Source organism: Bufo gargarizans, chromosome 1 (assembly GCF_014858855.1).
Source record: "Bufo gargarizans isolate SCDJY-AF-19 chromosome 1, ASM1485885v1, whole genome shotgun sequence".
Classification (NCBI taxonomy): domain Eukaryota; kingdom Metazoa; phylum Chordata; class Amphibia; order Anura; family Bufonidae; genus Bufo; species Bufo gargarizans.
This window is the reverse complement of record NC_058080.1, coordinates 310,289,016-310,302,728: the sequence shown is the minus strand read 5'-3', so window position 1 is coordinate 310,302,728 and position 13,713 is coordinate 310,289,016. Positions and strand designations below refer to the sequence as shown.

General features: G+C 43.8%; 1 protein-coding gene across 1 annotated transcript in view; it reads right to left on the bottom strand.

Annotated features, from left to right (window-relative positions):
- The window catches only part of LOC122927708 (microtubule-associated tumor suppressor 1 homolog), a 104,573-nt gene that overhangs the window by 38,134 nt on the left and 52,726 nt on the right, over positions 1-13,713 (bottom strand). Inside the window, exons 5-7 of the mRNA XM_044279814.1 lie at positions 11,681-11,807; positions 7,633-7,812; positions 4,714-4,934 (exon numbers count right to left, since the gene is read on the bottom strand). Coding sequence (XP_044135749.1) covers positions 4,714-4,934; positions 7,633-7,812; positions 11,681-11,807 — 528 coding nt within the window. The remainder of the gene's footprint in view (positions 1-4,713; positions 4,935-7,632; positions 7,813-11,680; positions 11,808-13,713) is intronic.

Genomic DNA, 13,713 nt, shown 5'->3' with positions numbered 1-13,713 from the left:
GTGAGGAGAAGCAGCTCGGAGACACCGTTCGTGGAGTATATTGAGGGCAACGCTAGTATCCGTACAGCGCCCCTGGCTACAGCAGGATGGAATCGGCTAGTCTTCGAACAGCGTTCCACTACGAGGAGGATGATGACCCGGACTGGAGGGATGCAGTCCGGAAAGGCGTCTGGCACGAGGCCCTGGAAGATGTACAGCGTCGGCGGGGCGAGTGTCTCCCCAGTGAGGAGCAGCAGTTGCGGATGCGAGTGGCCCTGCGACCCCACGAGAGGAGAGAGGAGCCCCTGAATGAGTGGGTGACAGAACTGGAGAGCCTGGTATGGAAGGAGCTTTGGCTAGAGGACGCCTACCAGGCACTCTGGTGGTATGTGATTCGGCACTCTCCCTGGAGGGCTGAGCACGACAGACCCGAGGGTGAGGATTATGATGGCCCTGGCCTGTTGTTTGAGGCCTTCGCAGAACCGGAGTTCGGAGATGCTGGAGGGTCCCGGTTCTGGGATATCTATGACTACAGAGAGGCTATGCATGATTGGGCTACAGCAAGAGAGGTGAGACAAGACCTGGCATCTCTAGTGACAAAGGAGTGGGAGCTGGAGCAGGACTACCAATACTTCTTCAGCTCAATTCGGTCCCAATATACACTGCCAGAGAGCTGGGTGGCAGTCCCAGACCTAAAACCCTACAGCTGGGAAGACCCGGCTGAAGTATCCCCTGCTTCAGTACCAGCTACAGAGGTAGGGGTCCTCATAGACTGGTCCGGTGAGGAACCACAACAGGCAGGTGGAGACGGGACCGAGGTCTCTCCACCGGGATGCTGGGATGCTGGCCCAGACCCTCAGCAGCAGCCGGAGTTGCCAGGTGTGGACGCAGGTGATCCTGACTCGCAAATGTTGAGCGACCTCACAGACTGGTCCTGGGAGGACCCACAGATGGCAGGTGGAGATGGGACCGAGGTCTCTCTACTGGCCCTACAGGGATGCTGGGCCGCCTGCCCAGATCTCCAGCGGCAGTGCATATCACAGGGAGAGGAGACAACCGGTCTCTCTCCCCAGCGGCAACCTGAATTCCAGGGGGAGGAGATGCGGGGTCCCTCTGCCTTACAGCAACCAGAGTCCTGGGGAGGAGAGGCAACCGGCCTCACCTTCCACCAGCAGCCGGAGATACCGGGAAAAGGGGAACACAAGCCCCTCTGCATGGGCGCAGATGAGACCGCGGGCTCGGTGCCAGTCCTACAGGGATGCTGGACAGTCGGTCCAGATCCCCATCCATCTCTGCAGGGATACCAGGAGGAGGAGGTAAGCGAGCCCTCCCCTTCCCAGCTACTTCCCAACAGAGTTCTGGGGGCAGGGGATGAGCCTGCGCTACCCACTGATTTCTTCCTAGCGGAAGAGCTGGCATCAGGGCAGAGCGCAGTCGGCCTCTGCCCTTCTCTATCCTCTTCTCCAGAGCCGGACATCCCACAGGCTACCCCAGCGGAAGTGCTGGCATCTGGGCAGAGTGCAGTCGGCCTCTGCTCTCCCTTATCCTCTTCTTCAGAGCTGGACTCCCCACCGGCTACCCCAGCGGAAGAGCTGGCATCTGGGCAGAGCGCAGTCAGCCTCTGCCCTCCCCTCCCCTCTTCTTCAGAGCCGGACTTTCCACTGGCTACCCCCGCGGAAGAGCTGGCATCTGGGCAGAGCGCAGTCGGCCTCTGCCCACCAAGTACCTACAGCTCCAAGCTGGAGAACCACAAGGCAGCAAGGAGTCGCAGATGCCCACTAAACAGCTGGGGACATACGGAACAGAGCCAGGCCCCAAAATTCAACAGGTCCAGTATGGGGTTGTGGTTGGACTGCCAGACTAACTCAGGTACTGACCGTGAGGTCAGGTATCTGGTTAGTCTTCCCTGGAAGGGGGAGATGTGTGACGAAACCAACCTCGCCACAGTGTTTTGGAGGGGGCTGGTTGCTAGCCTCTTGCCTCAGGATTATGGCCCATACTAACTTTAAAGAAAACAGGCCGGCCGCACAGCTTAAATCTGTCTTTGGAATTGTGTTTTATGTTATTATGCGTTCAGTTAAATTGTATGTTATGTGAGGGCACCCAGATAGCTAATATTATTGTATTTGTGTATTCTGAGTGCCATTCACCTAATGATATGCACTCAGACTTGAGCTATCTGGGGATATGTTAAATGTCTGTGTTTGCTGGGAGGGTGTGCCATTGTGTGTTTGGGTGGTGATTCCTGTCCTGTTGTCTCCACGTGTGTATTGGTGTTTTCCCTTTGTCCTGAGACATAATTGGATTGCTCCTCGGGTGTCGCCAGGCAGAGAGGAGGAAACCATGATGCATTGTGGGGATGTGTTGTGTCTGTGTATCCTGAATTTCTGCATATCTGTCCTGTGTCGCAGTCTCCATTCTGGTCCCCTAAGGGCGTGGCCACCAGATGGGGACCTGCATAAATACGGGCGGGTAGCCCTCAATAAAGTGTTCCTGTTTTATCCTTCATCATGTTGAGACTGGTGTTTGGATAACTGATCAAACTGGGGGATTGCTATACGCTGACGATTTGCTATACTCCCCTGGCATAACTACTAGCTCTTGTAAGAGCTGTTCCTGCTCTCTGGCTGTAGGAGAGGTTCACCCACTGGAGCCTGGAGCCTTGTCGTAGGTCCAGCGTGGGTGGAGAACGGTGAGACCCCAACCAAGCTGCGGCGGTTCGTGGGGTCTGCAGGGCGTACGGTGTCAAGTGGAGTGCTTGGAGTCCTCGGAAAGCACTAGGAGCATCTATCGACGGAGGTACCCGGTCGGGGTGCTAGGAGATCCGTTACAAATGGCATTAAAGCGATTCAGTATTATTGGTTTTCCATCAACCCCTCCATCACCTAAAGGTGGTCCTACACCTTAGATCAATGTCGGCCGAACCTCGGCCAAATATCTAATGTGTAAGGGGGCCTCCCAGTTCTCCCCTGGTGGCAGATATTGGGGAAGAGAAGGATCAAGCAGTTAGGTTTTAACTTGCCAAATGATTTTGTTTAGAAGACGATTTTAAATGCATGGCCAGCTTTAGACAACCAGAGATACTAGGTATTTAATCTCCAGGAAACAGGAATGCCATCACTAACCAATAACACCACACAACAACAAAAAAACTTTTCATCTCGTTTTTCAATTAAAAAGTCTTACTAGAGCAAGGCCAAGTACTGTAAAGTGCTTCAGGCATCTGCTTTTGCGTTTGTGAACGGTCATATTTTCCCGTTGCAAAAACCAGTAGTAGTCCCCCATCATGTTGGGATTCCAACGGCCATAATACCTATTCTCCATTGTAGAAATATCTTTATGGAACCACTCTCCATGTTCGTCACTTACATGTCCCAAATTGGGTAGGAAAAAGTCAAGATGGGAATGTAAGAATTGCAATCTGGAAGCCGAAGTCGCGCACTTCCGCTCCAGTAACAGCGTTCCCCAGCTGAGATCGGGGAACCTGTTACATTGATCTAATAGGCTAAAGCCTCAAGCAGGCTTCAGTGCCTATTAGATGACTATACCAATACAGGCCACTAGGTGGCAGCATTGTATTGGTATATTTCAAATGACATGTTCAATGGTTTCTATATAGACATCAATGAACACAATAGGCAATCTAATGATTGCCAGTTATTGTCACCCAAGGTGACTTAAAAAAAGTAAAAAAGAAAGTTTTTGCAAATATAAAAAAAATTAAAAGAAATAAAAGTTCAAATCACCCCCCTTTCCTTAAAATAAAAATACTTAAACAATAAAAAAAAAACATCATGGGCATCACCATGTGCGAATTTTTTTTTATAAAGAGTGATCAAAAAGTTGCACACACTTCAAAGTGGAATTACTGAAAAGAACAGATCGTCCCGCAAAAAACCTGTGTAAGAAAATAAAAACCTTTATCAGAATTGCGTTTTTTTCTCAATTCTACCCCATTTGGAATTTTTTCCGGCTTCCTACTACATGGTATGCAACCGTAAATGGTGCCATTAGAAAGTACAACTTGACCCGCAAAAAAAAGCCCTCATAAGGCTATGTGAATGGAAAAATAAAAAAGTTAGGACTAGGGGAAGGCGGGGAGTGAAAAACGAAAACGCAAAAATGGAAAATCCCAGGGTCCTTAAGGGGTTAAAATCTGAATGTGTCAGGCAAATTCTGAGTTCATATTTGGAATCAGCTCGCTCATTTTAGTATAAATCATATGTTTTTCTCTCAGTAGAAAAATCATTGTTGAGTGGTGTAATAGACTCCAAAAAAGAAATTTGGTGTGATCCAGCACCTTAGTTACATAAAACATAACTTTTAATAAACTAGTTAAAAAGCTCCATGGCGCAACGCGTTTTATGCATGTTGCACTTCATTAAGGCCTTGGGAGAGGCTGAATACAAGCAGGACCTGAATGAGCTATGCAAATGTGTTTTTGCTTTTTTCTTAACCAATAACATACAATATCCATAAAATTTGAAGCGCATGCATTTGATCTTTAATATACACACCTCAGACGCACCACGGTTAGGACGCGGCTGTCCAAGCAACAGTGGGATCATATTAACTGGTTTGAACAGAATGTTTCGCTGGTCACTCCAAATAAACTGTTTGGTTCCAATCAATTAATATGATCGTGCTGTGGATTGTGCAGCACGGACGGACCCTGCTTTAAAGACCCAGTGTTTGCAAATTATCCCTCTTTATAAGCCAGAAAAGTTAAGTGACCTTCTGTTCAGCTTTTCAGAATGATATTTCTGTTTTCCTTTTTTCTTCATAATTTCGAACAGCAGCTCCTTTTGAGATGCTAAAATCTGTTTTTCTTTTTGCAGGCTTTCAACTTGAACATGAAGAGATTTTTTTTCACTCTCAGATCCTTTGACAGCGTTTTCTAGGGTGTGATTGTGCTGCTTCAATGCTGATACCTCAAGATGAAGACTCTCATTGATCTGTTTGTAAAATGAAAATCCAGAATGTGATTTATATCGGATTATAACTGAGAAAATAAAATCTACTGCACCATTGAACATGCCTTATCACAGCATTCTTAGGAATATTCTGAGAAGAGTAACTACATCCAAGGGTCCATGTGCAAACTTGTACATTGCTGTACACACAGCACTATGGGTCCACAGTGTGGGACTTCTGTATAAAGCTCTCCTTGCAGTGATCTTCTTAATATGGCACAAATTCCAGATCCTAATAAAAATATTTGCCTTTGTGCAGAATGAGAGACAAACAGAGGTACAGCATGGACCGATAGGGCCATATGCATGAGGCCTTGTGGTTAAATTTACATTATTTTAATATTATCAAGTGGATCTCAGCTATGTATTTAGAACTCCAAACTGGAAAAGGGAATTATAGGATATGATGAACAAGAAAGAGAGAATTAGGAACATTTAACAGTTCCTCTACCAATGGTCAGATGAGTCTTAGGCTTCATACACATGACTGCATGTACAGTATTTTGTGGTCTGCAAAACGCAGATCCAGGAAATATGGATGACATCCGTTTTTTTTGCAGACATAATGGGTCCGTAGACCTCATTTTGAGGCCAAGTATAGGACATGTTCTATCTCTTTGAGGAGCAGACATATGGATGGGCAAAAACATACACTTGTAACTTATTGATTGAACTACCTACACTTTCTTTGATTAGGAGTCCGGTGGACAGTGGGTGACACCACCCATTGGACACCTAAGCACAAAAAGAGCAGGGAATTCAAATTACAATCCTTGTCTTACAAAATGATATACCAATCTCAGTTCTTCTGCTCTATAACTTGATGTTGGTAGATTGGATAGTATTTTCATGGTAACAGGTTCCCTTAGGATATCCTTTCAATTGCAGTGAATGTAAGAAGCACTGCATTAACGAGAGTCATCCACCACACGGCTCTGTGCAGTTTCAGTGCATACTTTAGGTCCCAGTACAGCTGATTGGCTGATCAGATATTGTGGACCTATCCTAAGGATAGACCATCAATATAAAAGTCCTGGGTATCCTCTTTGCAGTGCATCTGCTTTAAAGGGGTTGTCTGAGATAGCCAAAAAAAGTTGGGAAAAGGCAATCTAATATATAAAGCTGAGTGTATGTATGTGTGTATAACCGCTAAAGGAATCCACATAGTCGCATTTACAATCACAAAATTTGGCACACAGGTACATCAGGTGTCCGGGAAGGTTTCAGCTCTCTAGGACGTACTGTTCCTGAGATATTCCCCAAAAATGCAAATATGGCACATCACATGACCTACATTAGAAGCCTGTAGGTTAGCTTTAAAGGAACAGGGCGCTGTGGATGACACCATTAAGGGAGCAGAGTGCTGTGGAGGTCACAGTTAAGGGAACAGGTAGGGTTGCCATTCAGGTCCCGCTAAACCACGCCCCTGACCCGGTTAGGCCATGTCCCATTACCACTCCGCAGCCAACGAGGATTGAAAAATGAAGGTAAAAATCAACTTCTGTCAGCTGCAGGGGTGGAAGGAAGGGGGACTTTCTTCCTGCAGCTCACGTTCAGATAGCACAGTGCTGCTGTCTGAGAGTGAGCTGTTCAAAAGGACATCCCTGTGTCCGTCCAGGCCCTGCGCCGGACGGAGGACAGGGAGTCTGAAAGTTGGACTGTCCAGCTTAAAACCGGACCTCTGTGGAGGTCACTGTCGAGGTCGGTTGGGGTGCTGTGGAACTCACTATTAAAGGGGCAGGCTGCTGTGAAGGTCACAGTTAAGGGGGTGGGCTGCTGTGGAAATCCCATTTTAAGGAGACGGGCACTGCGGGGGGGGGGCAGTGTTAAGGGGTGGGGGCTGTGGAGGTTACTGTAGGCGGGTTACTGTAGATGTCACTGTTATAGTGGACACTGTCAATATCGTTTAACGACACACAATAATATTAAATTGAATAGATTAAATATACCCGTGCAAAGCTGGGTCCTTCTGCTAGTGTGATATAATAGCAAAAGACTCAATACTCACCAGTTAGATTCCCACCACTCTCTTCTTTGTTTCCTTGGATGCAGCAATGATGTGCCCATCTACAAACTCCATCTGTCTTGTGCTGTACACGGCTGAGACCAGCTATTGGCTGCAGTGGTCACATGTGGAGATGAGCATGTTTATGCAAGTAAACAAAGGCATGCAGGTGACCTGGAGCGGTGGCTCTGGAGCGGCGGGGGATGTAACAAGTGACTATTCTGGTTCTTTTGTTATTTTATTACATTGCCTACCTTTGCCCACATTTTTTATAATCTCAGACAACCCCTTTATGACAAATCAAACAACCACAAATGAAACATGCTATACCATAAAAGAATTAGAATTAGGTTTATGCTGGGTTTTCATGGCCCGAAGTTAAGGCCATTTCTCGGGAATGTGGACATACAGGTATATTTACACATGGCTATAGTAAAGCTATAGGGCCATGTAAACAGTAAAAAAGGGTCAGTGGTGGTGACAGATTCACTTTAATAAAAAAAAGAAAAGTAACATTTCTCCTAAGATTTTGTCAGCGTAGGCGATAAATTATTACGCCTGCATGGACAAAAGATGTGCCTCCTATTCATTTTATTACATCTCGGGAGGTCTATTCTCCAGAAAATAAAATCAATGCCAGCAATAATAAAACAGGACTTATAATATTGTACTTACATTTCTGTTGGCTGTTATTTGAGACTGGAGCTTAACACATTCCTTTTCCAATTCCTTAGAGGTAACTTTTGCTTGATGGAGTCCAGAATGAAGTGATGTGATCTGTAGTTCCAGGACATCTCTCTCTCGTTGTGCCTCCATAAGTTCTGCATGTTGTCTTAATCCTTCATTCTCCATTGCCTATAACCAGACTGCAAAAATTAGGCACTGTACTGTTTAATAGGCTACTAAAAAGCACAAATATCCTCATATATACTGTTCATGGTAATGGTACCAAAACAGTGTTTTTATTTTTACCAAAAACAGGGGTTTTAAGGATTATTAAAGTTTTCAGGTATCCCACCTAACATGTATGACCTATTCATACTTACCTGCTCTCCCGTCACTACAGTCCTGCACCCTCGCTGCTGTTTGACTATCTTCTGGCTGGATATGGATATGATCACGTGTGCTGCAGCCAATGACTGGCTTCAGCAACGACGTGTCACCAAGCACTACATGACACATCACAGAGGAAGCCAGTCATTTGTTGCAGCCATGAGAGTAACCATGTCCATACTTGGCCAGAAATAAATAGGCCAATAGTGTGTAAGCACGGCCACCACTGCTGGATTGCAGGAAACGAGCAGTGTATAATGCGATGTAAAAATTAATGAAGCCAGTAAAGGAAGCAATATGGACAATCACAATACTTTAGTAAGTGCCTTGTATTAACTTTACCTGATAAATGCCATTTGCTGAAGTGAGACAGCCCCTTAAGGGTATGGCCACACAGAGTGGATCTTGTCATGATTCCACAGTGGAAAATCCACTCAGGATTTGTTGTGGATCTTGCTACAGATTTAGGGCTCGTTCACGCAAACGTGTGATGCCCGTTGCCGTATTGCGGACCGCATTTGCGGATCCGCAATACACGGGCACCGTTCCGTGGCCATTCCGCATCACGGATTAATTTCAATCGTCCTTCAAATCCAGATATGCGGAACAATGTGCAACGGAAGAACGGAACAGTACGTAAGCACTACGGAGTGCTTTCTGGGGTTCCGTTCCATCTTTCCGCACCACAAAAAGATAGAACTTGCTCTATCTTTTTGCGGAACGGAAGAATCGCGGAACCATTCAAGTGAATGAGTCTGCGATCCCCATGCACCTGCCCCACGGACGTTGCCCATGCATTGCAGACCACAATTTGCAGTCCACAGGACGGGCACAGACTTCACACGTTCGTGTGAACGAGCCCTTACTGTGGGTTTCCCCCTATGCATCGCAATGGATGAAATCCACAGCATAAACTGATATGCTATGGATTTAAAATACACATTACAGGTCAATTTCCACTTAAAATCTCACCCACAGGTAAAGATGTTTCATAAAAAATAAGTTTTGGCATATTTCTGAAATATGCCAGGAAGACTTTGGGAAATTAAGGTGTCACAGCACTAGTACACCTAGTAATAACCTCATAGAAACTTTAATTATGAATTAAATATATCTGCAGCCATCTCTGGTGTAGCAACAAACACATTTAAAATAATGATGTAGTGATTTAATTTCCTATATTGACATTCTACTGCAGTCTGGTAGTAATGCAACTTTGTGTAATCCCATTATATGCATAAAAGGTTTGGAACGTGAAGTAAATACATTCTTCAAATGGGCGAGTTCTCTTGTGGCAAATATATTATTCAAGTCTAAACATACAGATCTTGAAAATGTCAGTAGTATTTCGCAATAATAATAAGCGATTGAGAACCATGTACTGAAGGAGGCCATAGAGACCTCACATGAATGCACATGGATACTATAACTACTATTATGAGTGTGGTTATGATTGAATGCAGATTGTTAAGTACAAAACATAAAAAAAAATTGAGTCTTAGGGTAGATTTATCATCTCCCTTGCACAGGGACTATTTAACTTATTACATACAGGTGAAACTCGAAAAATTAGAATATCGTGCAAAGTTAATTTATTTCAGTAATGCAACTTAAAAGGTGAAACTAATATATGAGATAGACTCATTACATGCAAAGCGAGATATTCCAAGCCTTTATTTGGTATAATTTGGATGATTATGGCTTACAGCTTATGAAACCCCAAATTTCACAATTTTGAGGTCCCCTTTGCTCAGGGGTATGGATGATTTAGCTGACTAGAGTGTGACACTTTGAGCCTAGAATATTGAACCTTTTCACAAAATTCTCATTTTAAGCTGCATTAATGCAGTTCCTTTTAATTTGCATTACTGCAATAAATGGACTTTTGCACAATATTCAATATTTTTGAGTTTCACCTGTATATCAGTTTTACGCCACCCTTGTTACTTTCCCTAAAGGACGCATGGTAAGGTTGGGAAGGGGGCATGGCCAGCCCCCCTGACAAATTTATCTTCATTTACACCAGCTTTCTGGTGTAAATGAAGCCAGAAATCTACAGAAGCTCTGAGCTGTCGTAGATTTCTGCATGCACTGCAGGAGGATGCACCTAAATTATGACGAGACATACTCCTGGTCATAAATTAGGTTCATGCTCCGGTGGCATAGAGGATATCAAGACTGGCAATATCAAGATCCTGAGGATAGGCCATCAATATCAAAATTTCGGAGAAACTCTTTAAGATAAATATATTAAGTTTTGTGGTAAAAGATTCAATTCAACCGTTTATAATATTTTGTCTAATGAAATTCCAGCTTGTTGATTTATTCCTACTAAGCGACTGACAACTATCTAGGCTGTCAATCATTTAGTCACTACACGCACTATATTAATAAACATGTTATATTGAATCTTTCCCACAAAACTAGATTACATACACTACTCACAAAAAGTTAGGGATATTTGGCTTTTGGGCGAATTTTCAGGATGAATCTATAATGCAACTAACCTTTACATGTGAACATAACGTGACCTTCTCTAAACTTTTGAATGCACATGTCCAACTGTTCAATGTTTCAGTACTTTTTGCACAACTTGCTGTTCTCTAACAAGGAGCTTAACAGCAAAATTAATAACAGGTGTTTGATCCATGAATCATCCAATACATTTCCTGGCTAAATTAGAATTGGTATTTAAACAATCCTCCTCATCATGCTGTTCATATTTTGACATCATGAGACCAAGAAAATTTATGATGAGCAGAAATGATTGCCGCCAACAATGTTGGAGACGTCAAGAAGAGTGCTATGCATCAGCCACTGTTGTCACCAGACGAGACTTTAGTGGTGGTTGTGTTACAGTGTGGGCAGGTGTGTCTAGTCAATACAGAACTACACTACACTACACAATACTACTTGAATAACATCATTAATCCAGTCATTGTGCCTCTGCATGAACAACACAGGCCTAATTTCATCTTCATGCATAACAATGTGCCAGTTAATCCAGGTCGCATCATTAGAGAATGGCTGCTGGAGACAGGGGTACCTCAAATGGAGTGGCCTAAACTTTCCCTAGACCTAAATCCCATTTAAAACCTATGGGATCAGCTGAGTCACCATGTAGAGACTCGTAAGTCTGTACCCCAGAACCTCAATGACCCGAGGGCCGCCCTGCAAGAAGAGTGGGATGCCATGCCTCAGCAGCCAATAAGTCAACTTGTGCACAGCATGAGACGTCGTTGTCAAGCTGTAATTGATGCACAAGGCTACCGTACATAAAGTTTTTAAGACATTGACATTTTTTGTGGGGGTTGTTGGCTTTTGTTTCAGTAAATTGTTTGAGATGAGGAAATCCCAATTGCATACTTCTACTTAAATGCCCTATTTTCATGATACTATAGCGTGAACTTTTTACTTTTTACATAAATTTCCCCCGAAAGCCAAACATCCCTTTTTGTGAGTGGGGTGTATATATATATATATATATATATATATATGTTCTTAGCTCATTCTACTGTATAACATAATATGATACTTACAAATCATGCACTATGATCAATGTGGTAGGTTCCCACACAGATGAATGTGGAAATACACAGCTACATATACTGTATACAGTGTATATTTTACTATAAATACTGAAATAACAGAATGAACCTTTGATACATACCTCAGCTTCATCACCTTTTCTGTCCTGACACACATTCTGCGTGCTTACATTGCTTTCTGCCCATATTGAGCCATAGCTTCTCATTTTATCTTTAATGTGAATAATTTCCCTTTCCAAAGCATTAATCCTATAAAATATGACAGTCAGAAAATGCAATTTCTTGTTGCCAAGGAGATGTAAAAATAATCCTCTGGTTTAATTTATTTATTCCGTGTAAGAAATCTGAAGTATCCAATAGCAACCAGGCATTTTTTGATTACAAAAGCTAAAATAATCACCATATTTTTTTCCATATTTGATCTAATTTAGTTATACCACAGTATCTTATTTTTATTTTATTTTTTGTCAAAATGAAATTCAGTTATTAAAACTCCTACAGGGATTGTTCCTTTTTTATGTTTAGATTTATACTTGAAGGGATTATCCAATATCAATGAAAGCCCCCCCCCCCCCCCCCCCATGTGCCAGGCCACTCACAGGGAATATACTTACCTGAGTGCCCGTTCCCTGCGCTGCTCCTGGTCCCCGCACTGCTGCTGCTGCTTCTCCCCGTGCACAGATGAAAAATCCGGTGTCGGGGGGAAGCAGCCAATGACAGGCGGGGACAGGGACGAACCTCCCTTGTGTCACCCGCAATGCTAGGGAGGCTTGTGTATATTCCTGTGAGGGGCCCGGAACAGTTATTGATATTAGATAACTCCTTTAAGAGCAAGGAAAAATAGGTGAAGGTATATGTTGTTGCTTTTGGCAAACAAAAAGGAAAAAAGAGTTATGACTAAGATTCTTTAAGTGGTCACTAACCTTTCAACTCACTCTGCATAAATCAACAGTACAGCTGAATATAAGAACCTTTGTAATATATCTTATCATAGGGAGGTGCTTCTTTCTCCACTAATCAGGCAAATCAGTCTCAATTATTGGCCAAATGAGAGGGCAAGATGGCCTGTCATCCCAATGAAGGATCAGATTAAAGCTGCATGTATAATTCTCTGGAGAGAGGAGGGGAGGAGTGAGCTACTAGAGGAAAAACATATTTGCTGATAAAAGATTGTACAAAGATTCTTATATTCACCTGTATTACTGATTTCTGAAAAGTTTATTGAAAGATTATTGGCCATAAAATACTTAAAGAAAGATAACAATTCAAGGGCTGAGATTTCCTGGTCACTGTTCTTTAATCCAATTGCTGTCCAAGGCTATGTGCACAATGCAGCTTATCATTTTAGTGCCAGTGAAGGGCATAATTAATACACTTTTGCATTCTGTTATCCATAAAGGGCAGTGTGAAAAAAACTATAGGCAAACATTATTTTAGGGACATATAGGCATCACTATACTTCTCTCCCCATAACAAAGGCTAGTAGCACAAGCAAATATTATATATATATATATATATATATATATTTATTTACTAGCAGCCGGACCCGGCTTCGCACGGGTATATTTCATCTATTTCACTTAACGTTTGTGTGTTTCGTTAAAAGATATCGACAGTATCCCCCATAACAGTGACATCTATAGCACCTCGCCCCCTTAACAGTGAACGCCACAGCCCCCCACCCCTAAACACTGACTCCCCAAAAAGTGCCCACCTCCGTAAAATGGGACCTCCACACCAGCCCATCCCCTTAACTTTGACCTGCACAGCAGCCCGCCCCTTTAACAGTGAGTTTCACAGCACCCCATTACCTTGACAGTGACCTCCTCAGGGGCCTGCCCCCTTAACAGTGACCTCTACAGCACCCAGGCCCTTAACACTGACCTCCATAGGAGACTGTCCCCTTATCTGTGACCTACACAGTTCCCTTCCCCCTTAACAAAGACCTCCACAGCACCTGTCCCTTTAAAAGTAACTGCCACAGTACCCCATTCCCTAAACAGTGACCTACACAGTACCCCGTTCCATTAACAGTGACCTCACAGTACCCTGCTGCTTTAACAGTGACCTCCACAGCAGCTGCCCCTTTAATAGTGGCCCCTGCCCCCTTAACAGTAACATACACAGTGTACGCCCCTTTAACAGTGACCACTAC